The sequence below is a fragment of the Schistosoma mansoni genome, assembly GCF_000237925.1.
Source record: "Schistosoma mansoni, WGS project CABG00000000 data, supercontig 0251, strain Puerto Rico, whole genome shotgun sequence".
NCBI classification, from domain to species: domain Eukaryota; kingdom Metazoa; phylum Platyhelminthes; class Trematoda; order Strigeidida; family Schistosomatidae; genus Schistosoma; species Schistosoma mansoni.
In genome coordinates, this window is record NW_017386114.1 from 127,971 (window position 1) to 154,254 (window position 26,284).

General features: G+C 38.5%; 3 protein-coding genes across 3 annotated transcripts in view; 1 reads left to right on the forward strand and 2 right to left on the reverse strand.

The window, feature by feature from the left end:
* The window catches only part of Smp_193800 (sodium/chloride dependent transporter, putative), a gene marked incomplete at both ends in the record, with an annotated part of 32,751 nt that extends 21,668 nt beyond the window's left edge, over window positions 1-11,083 (forward strand). The window contains 4 exons of the mRNA XM_018792545.1: window positions 1,612-1,711; window positions 6,315-6,415; window positions 8,918-9,157; window positions 10,913-11,083. Coding sequence (XP_018644624.1) covers window positions 1,612-1,711; window positions 6,315-6,415; window positions 8,918-9,157; window positions 10,913-11,083 — 612 coding nt within the window. The remainder of the gene's footprint in view (window positions 1-1,611; window positions 1,712-6,314; window positions 6,416-8,917; window positions 9,158-10,912) is intronic.
* Window positions 11,084-14,364: 3,281 nt separating this feature from the next.
* Smp_120330 (hypothetical protein) lies at window positions 14,365-15,109 on the reverse strand. Its single transcript, XM_018792546.1, has one exon. It carries the CDS (start codon window positions 15,105-15,107, stop codon window positions 14,688-14,690), a length of 420 nt encoding a protein of 139 aa, XP_018644623.1. The 5' UTR covers window positions 15,108-15,109; the 3' UTR covers window positions 14,365-14,687.
* Window positions 15,110-16,743: 1,634 nt separating this feature from the next.
* On the reverse strand, window positions 16,744-18,819 carry Smp_120320.1 (spliceosome-associated protein, putative; the record flags this gene model as incomplete). Its single annotated transcript, XM_018792547.1, has 1 exon — window positions 16,744-18,819. One exon carries the CDS (start codon window positions 18,817-18,819, stop codon window positions 16,831-16,833), a length of 1,989 nt encoding a protein of 662 aa, XP_018644622.1. The 3' UTR covers window positions 16,744-16,830.
* Between the last annotated feature and the right edge of the window lie 7,465 nt (window positions 18,820-26,284).

Genomic DNA, 26,284 nt, shown 5'->3' on the forward strand with positions numbered 1-26,284 from the left:
GCTAATAGCTTCCACCAAAACTATTATTCTTAAAATGTAAATGGTTAATTAAAGAATGTCAGTAGGGCATGAGAATCATATTTCCAAAGCGTGATCTTAGCTCACCTAGTTTTCGTTAAGACAGTATGAATTATTTAGGGCTATATATTAGCAGTATTACCGAATTATGTTGCCTGACTAAAAAACTATTAATCTTTTTGAAGACATCATAATGCTGTGATATCATTAACCTAAACTCTAACGACCATAGAGGACAATTTCCAATCATATCATTGATGAAAATACTCTGTTAAATAAAACGATTTCGGTTTTATAAATCAGGTTACTCGAGGTTTGGTAAGCACCAAAGTAATTAAAAGTTTTTATTTAACCAAATAAAGAAACTATATTCTCATTTTATGTCGAGACAGTTGGTCGATAATGAGCGAAACGACAAAGCTGATTGTCTACTCGGGGAACTGATTTTCGAAGTATGTTACTTAATAAACTTGAAAAGACAGCCACCCGGCAAATTGATTGAATGTATATCAGTAAAACCATGCTATCATCTACATCCAAAATATTACTATTAGAAAATTAGCTGAGGATGAAAATGATGGTAGACAAACTGATGAAAACGTCATCTCCCAACCTGACTTATCAAATGACATCGTTTTTCCTAGATTCCTACATTTTTCCCTATATGCAACTGTCTACAATAAGTGAATCCCGGGTACTGTTGACGGTGATATTAGTCATAGCAATCTAACCTGACAATTCATATATAAATACTATGAAAGTCTAGTATCTGATCAGAACGACTGATCAACTAGTCTGAGGTCAAATGTAAGACTGTTTTGTCGAATAATCAAAGAAAAGACAAACTTCAGCGCGAAATTGTATGCATTGGAGGTACAAATGAACTACTTTATTTTGCCGCTAGAGGTAGTTGTCAAAAAGTTCTAGACCTGGACTTCGTGAGATTTGGCGTTAATCAGCAAGGCATACCTGTACTCTTATAGGGACTTGCTCTTTTGTGCACCCTGTACCATCTACAGTTAGTTACCTAACATTTCAACAGTGGAAATTATAACCAGTCACTTAGATTAATGATCGCGCTTCAACCTGATTGATAAACTTCGATCAGCACTAAAATGAACTAGACAAAAGTGACACTGGTCACTACTACTCAGTGATTAATAAATGGTAGATATCTTGTTGCTTTTATTGTATAACTAAATTTAATCCGTTAGTCATTGACCATGTAAACCTGTTATGGATCGCGTTTTCTGAATGACGTGAACTTTCAATTGTCATAATCGATAAATAGAATGCTAACTGACGAGTGAACACTATGATATAATGTGACTGAGTAGTGGATACACACGAGACCGAATAATTAAAAATTACAGACAGGATCTCCAGCTAGATGAATGGTTTTTCGTTTAATATGATAGCATGCTTATATATAAAATATGAACACAAAATAAATATGATGATATGTCATAGGCGATTAGAGGAAATTATCTTGCAGGTCAATCGTTTTTTAATCAATTAAGATCTGACTAATAGGCCAAATCTTTAGGTAACGCACCAAAGGCTGATCGAACTTTGTTATTTGTTACTTTTAAGGGGGGGATGTATGTATTTAACCTTATGGATCGATATATGGCTGGTACTGCATTGCTCATTGGAAGCTTATTTCAAGTGATTGCAATAGCATGGTTTTATGGTAAGTCGTAAACTATATGTTTATGTAAGTTTCGCTACAATTTAAGTTTTTTTCTATCATATAATATACCAATTTATTTCGATCTTATTAACTAATGAACAAACAGTAAAGAGTAATTAATTTAATTTGTCGCTAGATTGTCAGTGTTTAATGATTATGAAAATAGTCCATCTAGTTATTTTCATAGTTTCAAAAATAGACTGACCTTAGCCAGACACCAGTGAAAACCTGGAAGCACTAGATGTCCGTTTTATCCTATCATGAGACTCCTCAGCAGTATGGATACACAGTCCCGTATCCTTGATGACTGATAAGTGGTTAAAGTCCGAGTGAAATCTAGTTACAACACAAGACGCAACAATAACTGACATAGTGGTGATGCATGATAGCAGAAAAATTCAAATGAATATGTTCGGTTACATAATCAAAATTAACTACGACTAGAACAGGTGAAGTTAAGCAGTTAGTCATAGGCCAAATTACTGAAAAATCAAAACAATTGATTATTTTTTATCAGTTTCCGTTCTCACAAAATTTAGTTTTTAAATCAGAGTTTATAGGGACGTAAAGATCTGTAGTTCAGATAAATGAGTTTCATTCTCTGAGCTGGATGGTTTAATCATGCTCCTACTCTTCTTCTGAACAACATTAACAGAACAAACCTCAAGTAAAGAAATTGAATAACAGATTCTTAAACTTATCTGTCGTGTAAGGATTGTTACTGAGACATCCGCCATTGATACAGATTGAATCCAGCCGGTTAATTAACTGAAGGTTATGTGTGTATATCAGTAGGCTGCTACTAACAAGTTTTAAGTGTATGGTGGCTATTATGAAATGTTACCTCTCATGCTAGTCATAACCATGTATTCACTGATTAATTTTAAGATGACCCTCTGAAGTTCTAACGAGAAACAGTGAACGATGGAGTTCAACAAAGTCAGGTATCGTTTAAAGTGGTGTTTCGGTTGAAGTTAAAACTTTATTACCTAACTCCAGAACATTAGTCTAAAAGGCGACTACATTCGATTCCGTATGTAGTCATGCATTTACTGTCGAGGAGTCCGAGACTTGGACAAAACAAACGTCCCATAATTCTTGGTTTGCAGCTATTTTCTACTTAAAGTTAGTTTTTAACGTAAAGTAGAGTAAAATTGACAAAGTAAATGACAGAAAAATATGTAATTGAGTTTAAATAATGATCGAGGTTGTTAGTGTTTTTTTTACAAGTTTAGTTAACTACCAAAAATGGAAAACTATCCTTCATGACTTACTTAGTTACTTACGCCTGTTACTCCCAATGGAGCATAGGCCGCCGACCAGCTTTCTCCAGCCCACTCTGTCCTGGGTCTTCTTTTCTAGTTCTATCCAGTTCTTGTTCATTCTTCTCATGCCTGTCTCTATTTCTCGGCGTAATGTGTTCTTTGGTCTTCCTCTTCTCCTTTGGCCTTCAGGATTCCATGTGAGGGCTTGTCTTGTGACGCAATTAGGTGATTTCCTCAAGGTGTGCCCAATCCACTTCCAGCGCTTCTTCCTGATTTCTTCCTCTGCTGGAATCTGGTTTGTTGTCTCCCACAGTAACTTGTTGCTGATAGTGTCTGGCCATTGGATCCGAAGTATCTTGCGTAGACAGCTGTTAATAAACACTTGTATCTTCTGGATAACGGCTTTCATAGTTCTCCACGTCTTCGCCCCATACAGCAGAACTGTCTTGACATTTGTATCGAAAATTCTAACCTTGGTGTTGGTTGACAATTGTTTTGAGTTCCAGATGTTTTTCAGTTGTAAATATGCTGCTCTTGCTTTGCCGATCCTCGCCCTCACATCAGCATCTGATCCACCGTGTTCATCAATGATGCTGCCCAGATATGTAAAGGTTTCCATATCCTCCAAAGCTTCTCCGTCAAGTGTAATTTGATTGGTGCATGTTGTGTTGTATCGGAGAGTCTTGCTTTTCTCTTTGTTTATATTGAGACCTACTGCTGCTACACTGGTCGTTTTCTCCTGCATTTGTTGTTGCGTTTGTGATAGAAGAGCCAGATCATCTGCGAAGTCTAGATCGTCAAGCTGCATCCTGCCTGTCCACTGTATCCCGTGATTTCCTCCAGATGTTGACGCCTTCATGATCCAGTCGATCACCAGGAGAAAGAGAAAGGGTGAGAGTAAGCAACCTTGTCTAACACCGGTCTTTACTTCAAACGAGTCGGCGAGTTGTCCTCCGTGGACGATTTGGCAGTTTAGTCCATCATAGGAGTTCCGTATGATATTGACTATCTTCTCAGGCACGCCGTAGTGTCGAAGAAGCCTCCATAGTGTTGTCCTGTCCACGCTATCAAATGCCTTCTCGTAGTCGATGAAGTTGATGTACAGCGATGAATTCCATTCGATTGATTGTTCCACAATGATACGCAGAGTTGCGATTTGGTCTGTACACGATCTATCCTTACGAAATCCAGCTTGTTGATCTCGAAGTTGGGCGTCTACGGAATCCTTCATCCTGTTTAACAATACTCTGTTGAAGACTTTTCCTGGTATCGAGAGAAGAGTGATGCCTCTGTAGTTATCGCACTTGCTGAGATCGCCTTTCTTTGGTATCTTGATCAGAAGTCCTTTTTTCCAGTCTATTGGTACTTGTTCTTCATCCCAAATCTTACTGAAGAGAATGTGGAGTATCTTCGCAGTTACTGCAAAATCTGCTCTCGGTACCCCTGCTGGAATGCTGTCTGGTCCCGCTGCCTTGCCGCTCTTGATTTGTCTGATGGCCATGCTGATCACTTCAATTGTTGGTGGGCAAACATTGATTGGGAGGTCCGTGGATGCTACTTCGATGTTGGGTGAGTCCAGTGGAGCTGGTCGATTTGAGAGTTCTTCGAAGTGTTCTACCCACCTGTTTCGTTGTTCTTCAATGTCGGTGGTTACTTTGCCTTCCTTGCTTTTCACTGGTCTTTCTGGCTTACGGTAATTTCCAGCAAGTTTCTTTGTTGTATCATACAATTGTTCCATGTTTCCTAATCGTGCAGCCTGTAATTGTTAAATCTTCCACACATTTACTTTTGTCGGTTCTGATGCTCCTCTTCACGTGCTTGTTTACTTCTGCGTATTAGGCTTGTGCCTTGGCTTTCTTTGCATTTGTTCGGCTGGTATTGATTGTTGCCTTCTTGGTCCCTCTTTCTTCAATCTTATCTAGTGTACCAACAGTGATCCATTTCTTGTGATGGTGCTTCTTTTGGCCCAGAACCTCCTGACATGTTGAAACGATTGCCTCCTTGATACCTTTCCAGTTGCTCCCCATGGTAGTCCCCTCTCCATTGAGTAGATCATGAAAGGCCTCGAACCTGTTGCTGAGGGCTATGTTGAATTTGTTAAGTTTGTCAGCATCTCGAAGAAAGGCCGTATTAAACTTTTGTGATGTCGTCCGCGCCGTTGTCCAGTGTTTCCTAAGTTTTAGTTTCATCTTGGCGACCAGCAAATGATGATCGGATGCTATATCAGCTCCTCTCCTGGTTCTCACATCCTCCATCGTCCTCCTGAACTTTTTGTTGATGCAGATATGGTCGATTTGATTCTGTGTAGTGTGATCCGGTGAAATCCAAGTGGCTTTGTGTATGTTTTTGTGTGGGAATATGGTGCCACCTATGACCAGTTTATTGAATGCACATAGGTTTGCAAATCTCTCACCATTTTCGTTCCTTTCTCCCAGTCCATGTTGTCCCATGACGTCTTCGTATCCAGTGTTGTCCATTCCAACCTTGGCATTGAGATCTCCCATCAGAATGGTCAGGTCCTTGGTTGGGCACTTCTCGAAGATCGATTGCAGCCTATCGTAGAATTGGTCTTTAGCGTCTTCATCGTAGTCGTTGGTCGGCGCATAGCATTGGATGACGTTCATTGTAATGCCCTCTCTCTTTGTTTTGAAGGAGGCTTTGATGATCTTGGTCCATGAGATTCCCATACAATAAGTGCATTTTGTGTTTTTCTGGACAGCATCAATGCAACTACTTGTGTATGTGGGGCATTTTCTTCTTCATGACCGGAGTATAACAGAAGTTCTCCTGAAGACAGTCGTTGTTGTCCAACCTGCGTCCAATGTGTTTCACTGATTCCAAGCACCTCCAGGTTGTATTTTCTCATTTCTGCAGCAATTTGGAAGACTCTTCCGGTCTCCCACATTGTTCGGACATTCCATGTACCTATAAAAAAATTGTCGCTCTGGTTGTAAGAAGGTGCATCGGCCTCATGACTTCCGAAGGAACTCGGCTTTCATAATGAGACGTCATAATTATTCCTTCTACTCCCAGAGCAGAGTTTGAATGGTTTGAATGATTTTTTCGGGTTAGCGTTTTTTTAGCGAGTTGATTTTCTACGGGATGGGGTCGCTAACCCCATGTCCAACCCTCCTCCTTTACCCGGGCTTGGGACCGGCAGTAACCCCCAGAGGAGCTACAGGCGGAGTTATCCTTCATGACACATAAATCAAATGTTTACTGCAAAACATGTACAGAAAAGATCCGTTTTCCGAGCGGTTTCTTTCAATTCGATATTCAGTATAACTCCATCATAATGGAATACAACCAATAAGTAACATTCATTATTATCGTTGTAGGTATGAATAAACTTTGCCAAGATATCATATCAATGAATCTTCCCATACCTAATATTTATTGGCGTCTGTGCTGGAAACTGTTAACACCCATCACTTTGACCGTAAGCATATTTCCTCTGGTCATTCCCATTTTAACAGTTACATTTTATTTGTTTTATAAAATGAAATTTGATGTAGGAACCGTTTGCCAAAATATGGTATATCTTGAAAATTAAGTTTGTTGCAGGCCTACGCCAGTTGATAATCACAAAATGACTGCGCTCTATTTTAGTACGAAAGTGTTCTGTAGGGACAGTAAATGACACAACAATTCAGTTAGAAATCCATAAGCTAGTACGAGATAGAGAAAACGAAACCTTTGGAATAGCTTCATATTCCGAACAAATGTCAAAGATTAAAAGGAAACAGACGTTTATGTAGTAATACTCAATGACTTTGGGCCACAACAAGATTAACAAACAACGAATGACAACCAGTCAGATAATACCAAAAATCATTATGGAAATATGAATTGGGAAAATGCCATCGAAGAAAAAACTACCATGCAGCAAAAAAAACTAGATAAATTGAGTCATCCTTAACAAAACGTAAAGAAGAATATTGTGTAAAAGTTGTAATTTGATTGGTGATCCACGGTTATAACTTGTGGGTTTTGTGCCCCATTAATATATAGCGTGATGATGATGCCAATTAAAGAACAGTGACTTATCAATCGGACCAATGACGCATAAATCCCGTACGAGCAGTCTGCAGTCCTTATCGGTCCTCCTTCCTGCTTAGCCCTGCCTGTTGAGTCCAGAACACCAATCTCAGCCTTTGCAATATGAATCATGTATTTCAAACATACTGGGTTGATATACAAACCAAACAGACTACATCGCATCACAAAAGAAAAAATAACATTTGTACAAGATTTAGCCAAAAGTGGCTGTAAATGTGAGAGACTGTAAATAATAGACTGGATATAACTCAAGAACGGTAAGTCGTGTAGTAATAGGTCAAGATGAAGCTTATAATAAGAGGAACACGAATATGAACGGTTTAGTTAATTATACAGGAAACAAATATGTATAATATTAGTCCAGAATTAAATTCCAAGAGTTAGCATTCATTATTCTCATCAGGATATAACATCTACACAGTTACTTTCACTTAACTGAAATTAAAGTAAATGTCCGTTCAGAAAAAACAAGACTGTAAAAATGCGAAGTAATTATATGGATATTGAATTAAGCCATTGGAATGAACCAAAGAGAACCATACTAATTATGGTCCCAAGACACAGACTATCTAATCAATGTTGAAAAAAGATGAGTAATACTTTTTCAACAATAACGTGATGAACTACGTAAAATAATCAACCCAAACCGTAATTCAATTAAATCATAGAGGCTTTTTTAGGAAGAAGTAGTAGGACAAAACTTGTTCCAATGACAATATAGGTTGGAAACGTAAGTACTCCAAGAATACAGTAAAAACAAATGAAAGTTTACTCCATACGTGGTGAGGTAGAAAAATATTCGATTTACTTTAAAACCAAGGATTTTGTCGTATCTTTAATTAGACTACATAAACTTTCACATAACTGCCTTGTGTTTATATATAGATATTCTATTTTACCATACAAATTTGGTAAGATTTTGTTTAGCAAACTGACGACACTTGTTGCACATCTATGCCATTCGAATACCTCTTAAAATGATGAGCATACTATGGAATAATTACTTCATACCTTATGAATCATTGACACATACACAAAATGACCACAAATATTTTGTCATTGAATTGAAAACAGGACCATCACAGAAGTTCAGTGTAGTGTTATGAATAGAGAACCAGTCAATGAGTTTGCACATCCACGAATGACGTGTTTGAATATGTACCACTATACATATTGTGCAATTATAGCTTATTGGTAGTTTAAATCCCTTGAAAAGTCGAACAAAACGCTGATCGGACCTAGATCTGAAGACGATTCACATGAATATTATGGAATATGTAAACGGTTAACATAGCAAGTCAAGTCTAGTCATTTTACATGTTAGTGTTCCAGACTCTGGACAGTATATTATTTCACAACGTCCATTTGTTTCTAATAAGTTCACTTTATTGTATTAATTTGATTGTTAATGACTTCGACTATTTGAAACTTAGTGTTAATCTTAATATACGTGTAACAAAACTAAGATCCTATGAAGCACTGAATTATATCCGTTTTAGGTATAGAAAATAACATAATTAGTTCCATATACTGAACTAAATATCTTTAGATGGTAAGAGACAGTCTGGAGGAAACTCTGGATCCATGTTTCATGATAGTTTGCACTTGTGAGCTTTAAGAAATTGATGTTCCCAGGTGAAATCAAACCCACGTCAACCAGTTTCATTGAGATATTACCAATGAAATATTCAGGCTATAACTCAACTACATACTTTTCTTATTAGGTATGAACAACCGAGAAATCATTATTTATTTTAATCAAGTGATTGTTTTACAATTGGCAAGGAATAAATATACTACTTAGCAGAATACTACGTCCCATTTAGTCAGTATTTGAATTGGTCACTTACTTTTTTTCTTTGAATTTTCCTGATCATTGAAGGTTATGATAATCAGTTCACTGATAGATCCTACACCATTACAATATAATTATGGAGTAAAACATCCAGAATTATCAACTTATTATTCAGAAGTAGTAAATATCACTCTGCACGGAACTTCACAATTTTATGTTTATCCAAAATGGTCAATTTATTTAGGTTGGACTATGAGTGGAATATCAATTAGCATGATTCCATTGGTATTTTTCATTGTTTTAGTTAAAAACGGTTTTAAAATCAAGGTAAATTACTTTGTTTTATTCTGTATATTCGGTCTCTTCTTTATTTTTATGAATTAATCAATATATAAAATCTACAGAGAAAATAGAGTCGATAAATTTGGTAGTATGTTCAAAGAAAACACTTTTGTGTATCCAATCACATTTAATATAGGTAAATTTAAGTAGATCATAGAGCTAAATATATTATACATAATGCAATTTTTTTATAATCAGTCATAAATGAAACATAGAACTTGGCACAAATGGGCATCTATTAGAGTTTTCCACATATTATTAAGTATGACAAGAGTAGAAATGTCAATAGATTAAGGGTATAAAAGACAATAAGATGTCGAACATAAAAATACGTCGGGTAGCACCCGGGTCCAGGGTTTCCTGTTGACCACCTCCAACCACCATCTTATCCCAGTAACCAGGATGTGTTTCGACATATTTGGGAGTCGTCAGTTAAATGTACCATCAATTAAGTATCGATCCTCACACGACTGGGACATTTCGGACCATCCCTAGTAATATTGTTTGATTTCCGACTTCAACCAAAAGTAATACAATAAAACTCATTTATATGGATAAATACAAATAAAAATCAATTTCTGCTTTAAGTTTTAAAGGAGCTACTGAATCATCTTAGTAGTATGAATGTATTCACACAAATTAATGGCTTTCACTAATATTATTACTTAATATTTCGATTGTTATTTCACTTGTCAATTTGAGAATCACTTTTCCAGAGTAGAACTTCACTGCATCTAGCTTTTATTTACGGAATTATTATTTATATGACGCTACACATTAGTTGTATATCTAGAAAGACTAATCAATTGCAGTCCTCAACACCAACAACGGAAAAACACAAATCCTCACATACACAAGAACATAGTTTGATAAAAAAAAAACGAATAAAAACCAAAATATAACTAGTATGGAATAATCTGTACGACTCAAATATGCATACATTTACATATGCCTCATTATTAGGCTGCACAATCCACGGCTCTCCCTTGAAGATTCGAGCCTACCACCTTCGGTCTCGCACGAGAACGCTTAACCTATAGACCAACTGGGCTGGAATCCAACAGTGTGAATGTCTAGCTTATCATTCCCTTACTAGTTACTAAATTCGAGAGGAAATTCCCGAAGTACTAGTGAAAAGCCGTGGCCAGTGAAACTTAACCGTATCAGGTGAGTCAGTCACACCTCGAAGACAATGGAAGATAGTCGCCCGATATCGTGAATTGATTAAGCCTAGACATTAACACAGTTGGATACTGGCTCAGTTGGTCCAGACGTTAAGCGTTCGCACGCGAGACCAAAGTTGCTGGGTCCGATTCTCTTGTGAAAGGTCTTGGATAAGCACTGCTGAAGTCCCATACTACGACAAAACAGCCGTCCAGTGCTTCGTGGTTTTCACTAGTGGTCCAACATTGACCGGCTCATGATTTCAGTAAAATTCAACAATCTCCACAACCCTATGCTGACATATATACACATGTCGCTTATGTACACAGAGTTCAGGTTTGAAAAGATAGTTTGCTAACGCCTCTGCATTTCATAAGTTACCAATTTGCGCTCCTCTTAAGAAAAATCGTCTGGTTGTATAGATGATTTCAGAGGACTTATCAGTTGGGACCATGTGACCAGAGTTCACACTGGATAAAATTGTGAAAAGTTTAACTTCCAATAATCAGATTAGCAGATTTCTTACAAAGTAACATGTAACGATTTTTTAATTTCCAATTATACATTAATTTACAGATTGGTGAAATTTTCTCAATGGGACCACTAGATGTATGGCCAGTCAAGAAACGACATCAAATATGTAGTCAATATTTCAACCAAAGAGAAGGAGGCCTTGACGAGAAACATACTGGCAAAATAAATGACGATGAAAATATACAAAGTAATCATTTTGAATCTTCAATATAAGCAAATTAAGACCTAGAGTTAATCAATTCATACATAAGAAGAATCTACAAACACATGAGAGTAACACCATTAAGTGGATATACCAGAACAATTACAAAATAACTAGAGGCAACTACTTCGTTCATATTTCAAACATATTTATCATATTGATTTATGTACATGTCGCTTACAAATTCGATATTCCTAACCCTGAACCCAGGATATTTTAGCAATTTTTTGCAAACAAAATATTATATGAACAATTGGCTTGAACTAATTATTTGTTGTCCTAACCATAATGACAATAAATTATACGTCCCAATGCACATTTATTATTTTTCCCAACACGATAACTATTAAGTGACGTTATTAGATGGTAAGCGTCCGGCCTGAAACATGAAGGACGCAACGAAGACAATCAACAAGAAACTAGAGAGAAATGAAGAGAATATGAAATGTGGAATGGAAAAGTACAGAATAAATAATATGTAATGTCGACAAAAATAAGTAAGCGGACTTACCGTGACTTTGTCATCTACAGAAACATAGTACGGATAAACAGTGAAAGATATTAAAATAACCAAGGGTTGGAATAATTAAGGAACAGTAGGCAGATATATAAGTTATGCAAGACGATTGGGAATGAACACATCCGTGATAAATACTAAAAACACATATCCCTGGCTATCATATATTGATGACAACGCCATCAAAAATAGGGATGTAGTCATTATGAGAGCAAAAAACCCGGCAGTAATTAAACTTATGAATTGGTACTGTCTTGATTAAACCATATCCAACTTTTCCCAAACTATTTACTGATCAACAAATATCCTAACTTATTGTTATCAATCTTCCACAATAAATGCTCTGAAGATAAGCACGCTGAATTCATATAACCCTTTCTGTTATTTGTAGGATAGGAAATGTGTTTGTTAAAAGAAGACAAATAACGTATACGTCTGTACCATGCAAATTTCGACTACCCCCTGTAAGAAGTATCGATTTACGTGAGTGACTTAATACAGCTACCTCATAATTCCCTATTTAGTAACGACCAATCATAACTGCATACAGATCCAACATCTGACCGAAACAAAGCTACAATCTCTCCCTTATTTCAAGCAAAATTTCGTGCACGAATAGACAATGAGTGACCATAATGAACGTAAATCTCGATCGGCCTAACTTATATATTTTCAATGAATCATCCTAATACCCAAGGAAGAAGTTCAGATTCCTTACGTATGAGCTGTATAATAACTGACTAAAGTGACTTCTGATGTTTCTGTTACATAATGCATTCATAGAATAAGGTGGACAGTATTGGAAACGATGTGTTCTAGGACTAAACAGTTGAGAAAACTTTTAATTAACTATCATTCCAAGTGTTTTTACTCGCCATCACATTCATATCTTACAGAATAAATTAGTTCAGGTTATAGCAAATAGAGATAACAAATATTCTGGACTTTCACCCGTAATTCTTGTTGACTATTTCCATAAGAATAAATATAAAGCAAGACCACAACTAAATGATTACGTACAATGATCTAACAGCTAACCGGAACCAAATAACTACCACTCACCTATGTTCACTAATTGCACTGAACAGTACTTCGACGTATGATCGAAGATAAAGAGCTGATGACCATCAGAAAAGATTGTTTTTTATGTTTAGTCATCATATTCACAAGTAACTACCACAAGTGAAATGTAACGAGAGACTAGCAGTATCAGTCCCAAAATCTCATCAATTATTGAAATTGCTTTCTACAACGTTATCTACATCGTTGAACTTACTTACTTATGCCTGTTACTCCCAATGGAGCATAGGCCGCCGACCAGCTTTCTCCAGCCCACTCTGTCCTGGGTCTTCTTTTCTAGTTCTATCCAGTTCTTGTTCATTCTTCTCATGCCTGTCTCTATTTCTCGGCGTAATGTGTTCTTTGGTCTTCCTCTTCTCCTTTGGCCTTCAGGATTCCATGTGAGGGCTTGTCTTGTGACGCAATTAGGTGATTTCCTCAAGGTGTGCCCAATCCACTTCCAGCGCTTCTTCCTGATTTCTTCCTCTGCTGGAATCTGGTTTGTTGTCTCCCACAGTAACTTGTTGCTGATAGTGTCTGGCCATTGGATCCGAAGTATCTTGCGTAGACAGCTGTTAATAAACACTTGTATCTTCTGGATAACGGCTTTCATAGTTCTCCACGTCTTCGCCCCATACAGCAGAACTGTCTTGACATTTGTATCGAAAATTCTAACCTTGGTGTTGGTTGACAATTGTTTTGAGTTCCAGATGTTTTTCAGTTGTAAATATGCTGCTCTTGCTTTGCCGATCCTCGCCCTCACATCAGCATCTGATCCACCGTGTTCATCAATGATGCTGCCCAGATATGTAAAGGTTTCCATATCCTCCAAAGCTTCTCCGTCAAGTGTAATTTGATTGGTGCATGTTGTGTTGTATCGGAGAGTCTTGCTTTTCTCTTTGTTTATATTGAGACCTACTGCTGCTACACTGGTCGTTTTCTCCTGCATTTGTTGTTGCGTTTGTGATAGAAGAGCCAGATCATCTGCGAAGTCTAGATCGTCAAGCTGCATCCTGCCTGTCCACTGTATCCCGTGATTTCCTCCAGATGTTGACGCCTTCATGATCCAGTCGATCACCAGGAGAAAGAGAAAGGGTGAGAGTAAGCAACCTTGTCTAACACCGGTCTTTACTTCAAACGAGTCGGCGAGTTGTCCTCCGTGGACGATTTGGCAGTTTAGTCCATCATAGGAGTTCCGTATGATATTGACTATCTTCTCAGGCACGCCGTAGTGTCGAAGAAGCCTCCATAGTGTTGTCCTGTCCACGCTATCAAATGCCTTCTCGTAGTCGATGAAGTTGATGTACAGCGATGAATTCCATTCGATTGATTGTTCCACAATGATACGCAGAGTTGCGATTTGGTCTGTACACGATCTATCCTTACGAAATCCAGCTTGTTGATCTCGAAGTTGGGCGTCTACGGAATCCTTCATCCTGTTTAACAATACTCTGTTGAAGACTTTTCCTGGTATCGAGAGAAGAGTGATGCCTCTGTAGTTATCGCACTTGCTGAGATCGCCTTTCTTTGGTATCTTGATCAGAAGTCCTTTTTTCCAGTCTATTGGTACTTGTTCTTCATCCCAAATCTTACTGAAGAGAATGTGGAGTATCTTCGCAGTTACTGCAAAATCTGCTCTCGGTACCCCTGCTGGAATGCTGTCTGGTCCCGCTGCCTTGCCGCTCTTGATTTGTCTGATGGCCATGCTGATCACTTCAATTGTTGGTGGGCAAACATTGATTGGGAGGTCCGTGGGTGCTACTTCGATGTTGGGTGAGTCCAGTGGAGCTGGTCGATTTGAGAGTTCTTCGAAGTGTTCTACCCACCTGTTTCGTTGTTCTTCAATGTCGGTGGTTACTTTGCCTTCCTTGCTTTTCACTGGTCTTTCTGGCTTACGGTAATTTCCAGCAAGTTTCTTTGTTGTATCATACAATTGTTCCATGTTTCCTAATCGTGCAGCCTGTAATTGTTAAATCTTCCACACATTTACTTTTGTCGGTTCTGATGCTCCTCTTCACGTGCTTGTTTACTTCTGCGTATTAGGCTTGTGCCTTGGCTTTCTTTGCATTTGTTCGGCTGGTATTGATTGTTGCCTTCTTGGTCCCTCTTTCTTCAATCTTATCTAGTGTACCAACAGTGATCCATTTCTTGTGATGGTGCTTCTTTTGGCCCAGAACCTCCTGACATGTTGAAACGATTGCCTCCTTGATACCTTTCCAGTTGCTCCCCATGGTAGTCCCCTCTCCATTGAGTAGATCATGAAAGGCCTCGAACCTGTTGCTGAGGGCTATGTTGAATTTGTTAAGTTTGTCAGCATCTCGAAGAAAGGCCGTATTAAACTTTTGTGATGTCGTCCGCGCCGTTGTCCAGTGTTTCCTAAGTTTTAGTTTCATCTTGGCGACCAGCAAATGATGATCGGATGCTATATCAGCTCCTCTCCTGGTTCTCACATCCTCCATCGTCCTCCTGAACTTTTTGTTGATGCAGATATGGTCGATTTGATTCTGTGTAGTGTGATCCGGTGAAATCCAAGTGGCTTTGTGTATGTTTTTGTGTGGGAATATGGTGCCACCTATGACCAGTTTATTGAATGCACATAGGTTTGCAAATCTCTCACCATTTTCGTTCCTTTCTCCCAGTCCATGTTGTCCCATGACGTCTTCGTATCCAGTGTTGTCCATTCCAACCTTGGCATTGAGATCTCCCATCAGAATGGTCAGGTCCTTGGTTGGGCACTTCTCGAAGATCGATTGCAGCCTATCGTAGAATTGGTCTTTAGCGTCTTCATCGTAGTCGTTGGTCGGCGCATAGCATTGGATGACGTTCATTGTAATGCCCTCTCTCTTTGTTTTGAAGGAGGCTTTGATGATCTTGGTCCATGAGATTCCCATACAATAAGTGCATTTTGTGTTTTTCTGGACAGCATCAATGCAACTACTTGTGTATGTGGGGCATTTTCTTCTTCATGACCGGAGTATAACAGAAGTTCTCCTGAAGACAGTCGTTGTTGTCCAACCTGCGTCCAATGTGTTTCACTGATTCCAAGCACCTCCAGGTTGTATTTTCTCATTTCTGCAGCAATTTGGAAGACTCTTCCGGTCTCCCACATTGTTCGGACATTCCATGTACCTATAAAAAAATTGTCGCTCTGGTTGTAAGAAGGTGCATCGGCCTCATGACTTCCGAAAGAACTCGGCTTTCATCATGAGACGTCATAATTATTCCTTCTACTCCCAGGGCAGAGTTTAAATGGTTTGAGTCCGCGGACATCGTTGAACTTAGAATATATTACTTTTCTTATAGTATAACTAAGTAATATATTCTTTTTAAAAATACTCCATGTTGCTAGGAAAAAAATCAAGTGAACACAGTTGAATTCTAACTAAGGAGTAAACTTCTACAAACGATACGATTTTATCCAGTACACATACAAAATCACAAATTTAACGTAGACTTTTGAGATACTGCCAGAATCAGTCGTACAATCGATAACATTCGTAGTTAGATCAATTATTAACGTTTGCCCATCATGTTCTTCAAAAAATACCATACAATCGGTGAAACTTGAAGAGCAATGAGCGCACTTCAGGATTGGACTTTTTCAATCTATTTCTCAAAACCTAGACTAAGTGTTCAGTGTATTATTATTCACCTAAATAAAGCATCTTAACATTATCACACCACACAATACCTTCAATTACTTCCTCATGAAAAGATAACAATTTAGTTGACTTAATTATATCATAGATGGAGCTGGTGGAGTCTGATAATTGAATGAAGTATCTCACGAACGACAGACTGACACAACAAACATACACAAGTTTGGTGGAAATACTATGGAAGGGACGACGGTAGAAACTAATCATTAAATTTATTGCATCTTTGGATTCACATCCCGTAAAAATAAAAAGCGAATCTTTCTACTTTTAATACGGATTATTTTCAACTGATGAGAATCAATGAAGTCGTGTGTCAGTGTAAATTCGTTATTATACATTGTTTACAATATATACAGCATATCACAACGAGTAACTGAATATCAAAGACCACTCTGAAAAACACTAACGAAGAATAACAAATCAATATAAAACCGTTGAAACATGGGAAAATATATTTGAGATAGTAGCTAGTTGACACAAAGGTACAAGAGAAAAAGCACACTTATTGACAAATATTACCCAACTATTCTCTCGGTCTTTTTGCTTCCGGTTCCCCATCATTAGCAGGTGTTGGGGGGGGAAGTGGTGGTGGTGGGATGGGTGGGTGTGGAGGCATGAAACCCGGCATAGCTATGCCGGGTGGAGGTGGCATCCCGGGTGGAAATAGACCAGGTGGTAATGGCGGTGGAGCACTGGAAAGCATTACAAGACCAGGAGGAGGTGGGGGCGGTGGAGGTTGTGTAACTCCACTTTGTATTGACGGTGGTGGCAACAATATTGTCGGCTTATGAAGTACCGAAGGAATAATGCCCAGAGCAGGGAGCACCCCACTTTGAGGACCAATTTTATCGCGAGCAGAATCCAATTTCTGTTGAAACTCTAATAAATTCAGCTTATCTTTAACAGTAACTGCTTCTAAGTTTCTTTTGGCAACAACATCTGTAGTAGCAGAGTAACCATCCCAAATTAGCTTATCAGACTTGAGTATTTCTTGTTCTCCCAATTTCTTGCCAATTTGAATTTCATCAACTCCTACACCGAAAATGTCTGTACGACGCTCAGCAAGCTGCTTTAAGCTACTATCAATCAGATTTCCCGCAGCATAAACTTGTTCTTGGTCACGTTTCTCGCGAACCTCTCGATCACGCTGTTCAACCCACTTAGGATCGAGTAGCCCAACCTTAATATGTTTCGGAGCTTGGTTGGCAGGAATCTTCTCGCCAGTGAAAGGTGATACCAAAAGCACAGAATCCTCTGCTCTTCTAATACTTGTGGCTTTTGGATCGTAGTCATGTCGAATAATGACTTGATCAGAAGACAATGGTACCTGTTTTGTTGATAATTTTGTTTGTTGAACCTGTTCTTCGGCAATATTCTCATCATCTGATAACTCCATATCATCTTCTCCAGCTATATCAGTCATATTAGTAACAGGTGGGGTTGGGATATCATCACTAACCAGCTTTTCTGTCTCATCGGGATATGGTAGAGGGCTATGATTGACCAGACCTCGGCCTTTAGGTTGAGAAAATCCAGAAGCTTCATTTTCATCATCTGATTCATCTAATTCCTGATCACTTGTATCATCATCTATATCAGTTGGCATTAATCCAAGTGAACCGGGGGGTGGAGGGGCTGAGGGCTTCAAAGGAGGCTGAAGACCACGTTCTTCGGCTAGTAAGCGTGCTCCAACTTCATCAGGAGTAGTCGGTAAAGGGAAATTACCTGTTTCGTTTGGTTGAAAGTCAACTGTTTCAACAACCACGAAGTCGTGCCAATCAATCATTGCGTACGCCACACGTTCACGTTCTGCAGCCTCCTCCTCACGCTTACGTTGACGTTCTTGATACTTATGCCATTCAACCCTATATTTTACATCGTCAAGCAGTTGTTTCGGTTTCTCTAACTCGTCCTCTAATTTCGAGATAACATCTTTAGGTGGTATCAAGATTTTAGTGTACTGTTCCACAAGTTTTGTAAAATAACCAAACATACTGTGCTGAGCACGGAGGAAGTCAAACTGATAATTCCTCTGTTCTCGACTCATTAACTGAGTTAAAAATTGCCGACCGTTTCTTGCAACAAATTGTGCTGTAAGTTTTATTATGTCAATATCAACTGCATTAATAGAAGGTGGATCGTAAACAAATTCAAATTCGGCTGGTGGATCCTTGGGAGTAAATGTTTCCTGAATTGATTTTGGAGTATCTTGAGCAAGACGAGCAGCACTAGGAATAGTCAATTTTAGAGCAGCAGGTTCTGGTGTTCTCCCTTCAGCAAACTCTCGAACCTTGTGTTGATAATATGCGTGGTATGGATCAGCTGGATTCAGAAAATTGAACTTTGGATTACTAATTTCATTTTGACGAATACGAGATTCAAAGTCTGGACCATTACGTGCTACAAAACTGGCTGTTTTATCGACGATATTCCTTACTTCAGGTGGAGGATATATTATACCAATTTTAGGTTGGATAGGTTTATCGCCCTGTTGTTCTTCGACAGGTGACATCTATAAAATCGAAGTGCAGTGTTAAATTAGGCAATTATTTAAACATTATGCACAAATATAAATTTCTGAGTTGTCAGACCATTTAGATAACGAAACTAAAAATAAGATCTGCTAACAAGCATAAACTGACTTGACATCATACCAACAACTAACTAGTGTAATACAAGGTAATTCGCCCAACGAATTCCTACAGGATGTATTTTAGATACCAAGAAAATAAACTAAAACCTAAGGGAAATGGATAGCAATTTCTAGTCATCCCCTTACCTTAATAAAAACTAGGCTTTTGGCTTAGTAAAAAACAAAAAGAAATGTAGGCAGAACCATCGACAAAACGCAATGCAAGGGGAGAGATGCAACAATTAGGAAATTTATTTCCAAGTTACATTAAACTATGAATCGATGTACGGAGATATGGACCAGTATCACACGGTCAGATGTCAGACAATCGCCTTAGAGTGGACGATACACTTCCAGCCAGCGATGACTTGAACAGTACCAAGTGAGGTAACCATTAAGTGATGTTTCTTTGTATATGCACCGGTAACAGAAATAATAATTTGATAGGTGTCATGAATAAAATTAGATAATTGTTACACGATATCACAAATCGGATATAAGGAAATCTGAACTCTGGCTTAGTAGTCAAGAATAACGCTCTCACTGTGTGACCTGTAAGTCAAAAGTTCGAAATTATGTAGGATTATTGGCCTGTATTCCTGAAGAGCTTCAAATCATCACAGGATAGTTGCTCAGCGATCCTCGGTTTCAACAGTTTTCCCAGTCAATATTAGCCTGTGATAGTTAATATCTTAAGCTAATAAAAGGTGTATTTATGGGGCAGGAAAAGGTGTAACAACGTGGTCATTTTAGTCTCATCGGTTTCAGGAATGTAGTCTCTAATGATAGTGTTAACCGATGGTGACAATTAAGGTAAGCATTATTGGGTAGAACCTGTTTCTTCCTAAACGTACCTATCGAATACATTAATACCATTTAGTGTAACTGATGACTACTCAACAGAGAAAGCAGGATCCCATATATATATATATATATATATATATATAATACTTTTTAATGACCTACCGGATTAGTCGTTCAACATGTAAACCAAGGAAAGAGGTGGGATCTTGGTTGAATATTGTTACGCTTCGATCCCTGACCTAACTATATTGAACAATAATAATAACCCACCCGAATGCTAAAGCTTATGAAACTAGGAATCTTGGGATGAGAAACTATGGGGATTGTTGGGTTTTTTCATGCCCTATTCATCCAAAAAATAATAATTTAGTGAAAGCTTAGGAAACCTATGATTCCTTTTACCCGCAAACTTCAGCAGATAAAATTTCTTTCGCGTTTTTTGTCCCCAGTTTAGTGTTACGATTTTAGTCAAACATCTATATTACTCTACACTAGATTTTTTTTATAAATCCTATTTAACATAGCAAAATAGTTTGCAGGCCAAAACCAGGATGCTAGTAAGCGCACACACGATCCTAGAGTGCGTAGTTATTCACTTGAACCTATATGAATAATAGAATGACTGTTTATAATCCATTCCATGTGCTTAATGGAAGGTTCTGGTGAGACTGAGGCAGTAAAGTTGTGTTTATATTACAGACAAATAGAAACAGGTATATCACCGTAGAAACACAAATGAACTGATCCGATTCCTAGCATGACTCAAACGAATGTTACTTGACTTCATGCATCTGTCTCGACATATGACCATTGAAATTAGTCAGTGCTAAAAAAAATAATTCCAAGAATGAATGAAGGTTGATAGTATTAACCCGCAAGGATCTAAGGAAGAAACAAAATGAACCAGACTTGAACATTTTGCACAGCTTACAGCCAAGACAAAGAGCTGGTACTTCACGAAGATCTGATGAGACTTTAAAGTTGGGCGGTTAACAACGGACTAGCTCCCAGAATTTCGAAGTGTATTGTAGTTTATCTAAGACATGTTTCAGACTATGCATATAATTTAGGTAACTCCCCTCTAGTGGTATTCCAAGTTGAAAAATGCCTGGGAGTCTTGATACCCTATGATCTTGTCTAACGCTAACTGAGGCGAAACGATTTTCAAACAAACCTTGTACTGATAAAATTGAAACCTATTTTTAGGCAGTTCGACTGAAGAACTTTTCACTTGATCTTTAAGTTTTATCTGATCCCATTTAGAGTATGGAAGTATAGTGTTCCCGCCCTCACTTCAAAAGGACAAAAACACTTGAATGCATATCAAAGTGAGCAACGAAATTAGTTCCGGGACTCAAGTCCAAACCTAATGGAGAGCACCTCGAACTACTGAATCTTTACCCACTGGAGTATAGGTATCTCAGAGGTGATCTAATGCCTCATAGAATCCTAAACACTTTTGGACACCACCTTAGATACTCGCTTAGGCTTAGTAACACCCAGAAATCAGACAGCATAGCAAAATCGACTTTAGTCACACCATTTACTATTTAAGAGTAGTCAAATTCTGCAATATGCTGTCAGTTGGAGTGGTCCAAGAGACTTCTCAGAAATCCCTCAAGAACCTGGACATACATATGTCAAGAATGTTCTTGAAGACCCAGGACAGTAATTCACTATAATCTAATGATGTCTTCTTCTTCTATGGGCTCCTACCTGAAAGCATTGGCCATCCACTGCTACTAGACACGAAAGCTCATCCAGCGAAAACGGTAAGACCTTTGAGCGACGCCAAAGTGACCTTGCGAATGCCTACTTACCAACTAGCATGAGGAATTGGAGCTAGTGTTTCCATTACGAAGCGACATCAGCTAAAATGCCAAAATCCTACTCAGCCAAATGGATGAACGAACTCCGTGCTAAAATCCAAGACATGTTATCTAATATATGACTGGTTTGTCCATAAATTATAGTCTGCCCGTGGACGTTTTTAATACACCTACCAACATTTGAACTGTTTGAACAAAACTAAGATTGAAAACAATGTTCTTTACTTGTTCCTAATGCGTTATTTAAGTGAACTTTACAACCACAAACACTGTGTCAAACCCCACACACCGACAAAATAAAGTACCAGTTGTTGCAATGATATTCAAAACAACCACTAGTGTGGAGTACCTACTCATTCAATCCACAATTCTTCGCTTGAGAATCAGACTTTGTGATTCTTATTTCAGCAAAATAAAATTTCCATAAGTTTTTGCGTTATGTCTCCAGTTTTTATTCTAAAAACGGACACTTTTGAGATTAGGAAGATTTCGCAGAGCAACCAAAACAGAAAAATGAAGTGCACATTCTCATAAAAAATAAGGAATAAATAAAGGGCGAACGTACTCAAAAACGCCTTATTTTGTGCCAGAGGATGGTGGATAGCTAGGAATTTCCCCCTTTTTGTTTTCGTGTGTTTCAATATTCCCCGATTTGTTTACCTTACACTTAACCACATGCCAGATTCCCTACTTTTGCATCCGTTTAAGCAGATTCGACTGAAAATTCTATGCTCCTAAACCAAAACTTATTTAACGTTTATCTCTACTTCCACTATAAAGCAAACTTTTGGACAGAGTGGACTGTATTTAAAAGGTGATACATGACTAAAGACATTTCATGTCAGGAATAATAACAAGGAGACGCTCATCACACATTTTTATAATGATGGGTTTGAATAACTTCCGATACAAAGTAAGCTTTGGTAATGTTCGTTAACACTTGACACTGTGTGAAAAGAACAACAATGAAATCCTTTCTTTACAAGTTCGTAATTACATAATCTGTTCTCCTTCTACTACCAAATTTTGGTTTATCACTCACCTTGGAAATACCATGGAGTCTCCATGTCGGAAGAAACTGAGTGCATATATTGAGTCTAAGCTGATTCCTAATGTTTGGGACAAATTATTTCACTTCGTGAGCTGTCAGATAATAAAATGCGAACTGACCTTTGTCCGTACGTGATAAGACAGTCTGAGGACCTTTACGTTATCATCAGTACTAAACCCCATGACTCATTTGAAGAGCTTGGAGTCGCCATTTTAATAGGTCCTTATAAATACTCATAAGTCCCTACTTTTCCTGATATTCCGATGTTGTCCTTCTTTTCACAGTAAATAAGCTCAAAAACTGAAAAATACCGTACTTACTACTAATCAAATTACAGTTTAATTACTAATGAAAATAAAACATACTGATGGAAAAACTTCCAAAGTGTGCAGCCGTTTTAATCTTCCTACAATGATATTGGCATTATTAGCCATATGACCACCAATAGCAACAGCTTCTCAGTCATGCATCGTATGTGATGTTAAGCATTATTAAAAAACGCAGTATCTGGAGTGACTTTAGTACTGAGAATTCGTGTTATTTTACTCCAGTGTGAAGATAATAACTTGTGTTTCAAACAATGGCTTAGGTACTAAAGATTCCTGTTTAGTTATACATGTAAAAAAAACTGCTACGACGGAAAGTTTGACTTCTTCGAAACAGAACATGAGTGTAAATTTAGAAAATCGAAACCATCTAAACATCAAAAAGCACTCCCAATCTAGCACATCTAGAGTTCCTGAAGGTATCAAGCCTGGGTAAAGGAGGAGGTTTGGGCATGGAGTCAACAACCCCATCCCGTAGAAAACCTTGCTAAACAAAACGCCAACCGGAATAAACAAATTAGATCATGTAAACTTTGACCTCCGAATTGAAAGAAGAATTGTGGTGAAATCCAAGCTTCTTCGGAGCTAATGCCCCTTCTAACAACCAGAGCAACAATTTTTATAGGTACAAGGAATGTTCGAACAATATGGGATGCTGGGAGGACCAATCAAATTGCCGCGGAAATGAGGAGATACAACTTCAAAACACCACCTGGTGATTGTCACGATGAAGCTAAAAAAAGCACTGGACAACCGGGGAAACAGCATTACAAAGGTTCAATGAAGCCTTCCTTGGAGACACTGATATACTCAACTAATTCAAGATAACTCTCAACAACAGGTTCCAAGGCTTACAAGATCTACTCAAAGAAGAGGAAGCTAATGTGAAGGACAGTGGGGAAAGAATCAGAGAAGCACTAACTTCATCGTATCGAGAGGTTCTGGGTCGCAAGAAGCATCATCGTAAGGAATAGATCTCTATAGAAACCCTGGTCAAGATTCAGGAAAGCAGGAACAAGAAGAGAGCAATTAACAACAGTCGAACAAGAGCAGACAAAGCCAGGACACAAGCTGAATACACAGAAGCAAACAAGCAAGTGAAGAAGAGCATTGGGGCTGACAAGTAGAAATACGTGGAAGAGCTAGTGACAACAGAGGAAAAAGCCGCAAGAGAAGGAAATATGAAACAACTATACGACACGGTGAAGAAACTGGCAGGGAAATATAGTAAACCAGAGAGACCAATTAAAGGCAAAGAAGGCGAGCCAGTCACTTAGGTTCAAGAACAGAGAAACAGATGTGTAGAACACTTCGAAGAACTCTTGAATGGACAAGGCTGTTGGGGGGATCCAAAAAAACTCGAAAATAGCTAAAAAGGGCTCTTAAAAGCATCTTATCAAATCAGCGTTCAGTAAAAGTTTTGCCAGAAACATCGAGAAAGTGGAAAGTCACATGCTGAGTTTCTGACTGGATGATTGCTTATACCACTACTATGTTTAGTAGCATTCCAGAATTTTCCGGAAACCCAAGGCCATCTAAAATACCATAAAACCCTAGGTTTTCTGTACAGAAACGAACCATTAGAGTAAAGCGTCTTCCTCCATATTTCGCGACTTTCCCTTCGTGTTCAAGTCGCTGTGTAGATTTAGCCTGGGGGTTACTAGAAGAGCTTAGAAACCAAATCTAGCGTCCGGTTCGAAGACTTATCACAGACCCACTGAACTCACTGGACATCGAAGCAGCCCCTACAGACCTTTCTATAGCTGTTATCCCACCAACAACCGATATATATATGTATGTATATATATATATATTATTTGTTTAAACACATAAATATTGATACGAAGGAGCACCAGACATATATGCGCCACACAAATCCTATTTGATTTGTGTGAGGGCTGTAATACTGCCCAGGTGCCCAAACCGAAACAGGTGGTTTTCTTAGGAGGCCACACCCAGAGCCTTCGACCTAAAGGTCTGATCCACAAGGCAGTGGAGCATTGTAAGGAGATGCAGTCCCATGGTAGTCGGTGACCAAAGATTGATTCATACGCCATTTGTTCCCTCAGGATACTGGAGCCCATGTGTAACATTGGTTTGGAATCAGGGTTTTCCAACTCCCCTAGGTGGACGCTCCGTGTCCACCAACCCGGTTAAAGCGCCGGACATTCGCTTTTCGTCCTCTCAATTTCGTAATTAACACCCCCGACACGAGAATGCGTTGAGTAGGACTTCCCTGGTAGAGGCTATATACGCGTGGCGATGTGAGAGCATTTCGAGAGGGAGAGCGGACTCTCCCCAATCTCGGCTGTACCAACGATCGAAGGAATCAGGATGGCCATCAGACAAACTAAGAGTGGAGAAGCGGCAGAATCTGACAATATACCAGTGGAAGCACTATGGTCAGACATAGAAGTAACTGCAAGCATGCTCTGTATTATATCCAGGAAGATTTGGAAGGAACAAGAAGTGCCGACGGACTGGGAAGAAGGACACCTCATCATGATACCAAGTAAAGGAGATCTGACTAAGTGTGAGAACCACAGAGGCATCACACTACTATCGGTACCGGAAAAGGTTCTCAACAGAGCGTTCCCGAACCAGATGAAAGATTCACCAGACGCCCGACGTCGAGATCAACAGGCCAGGTGGTGCAAAGACCAAGTCATGACACTACGGATTTTTTGTTGAACAGTTAATTAAATCGAATTCATCACTTTACATCAACTTCCTTGACTATGAGAAAGCATTTGACAGTGTAGATAGGAGAACATTATGGAAACTTCTTCGACGCTATGGTGTACCTGAAAAAAATCGTCAACTTCATCCGGAATTCATACGACGGACTATTTTGAGAAGTCGTGCATGGAGGACAGCTGACAGACTCATTCCAAGTGAGGGCTGGAGTCAGACAAGGCTGCTCACTCTTTCTCTTTCTTTTCTTGGTTGATGATTGGATTATGAAGATGTCCATATCTGAGGTGAAGCACAGTATACAATAGACGGACTATTTTGAGAAGTCGTGTATGGAGGACAGTTATTGATAAAAACTCTACCTTACCTAATTAGTTTACGCTCTACTAATTATCTTTCCAGTAGAAGTAACCTGTTCATTTATAATTACTAAAGCTCTAAAAGCCTTTTTTATAACCAAGTGATTTATTTAATCAAAAATTCGGTCAGTTTGTTTATGTTAAATATATATATATATATAACTTATCAAGTTATTTAATTTTTAGCTTTCATTAATAGTACCAAAGCAATTTTTTCATAAGTGCTTATAGTAGACGTATGGAGTATGATTGTGAACGAGCTGATCCCGAATGCTGTTACGA

Bases quoted from the DNA above. Each gene is read 5' to 3' on its own strand.
- Smp_120330 (XM_018792546.1), bottom strand. From the start codon at position 15,107: ATGGAGGATGTGAGAACCAGGAGAGGAGCTGATATAGCATCCGATCAT.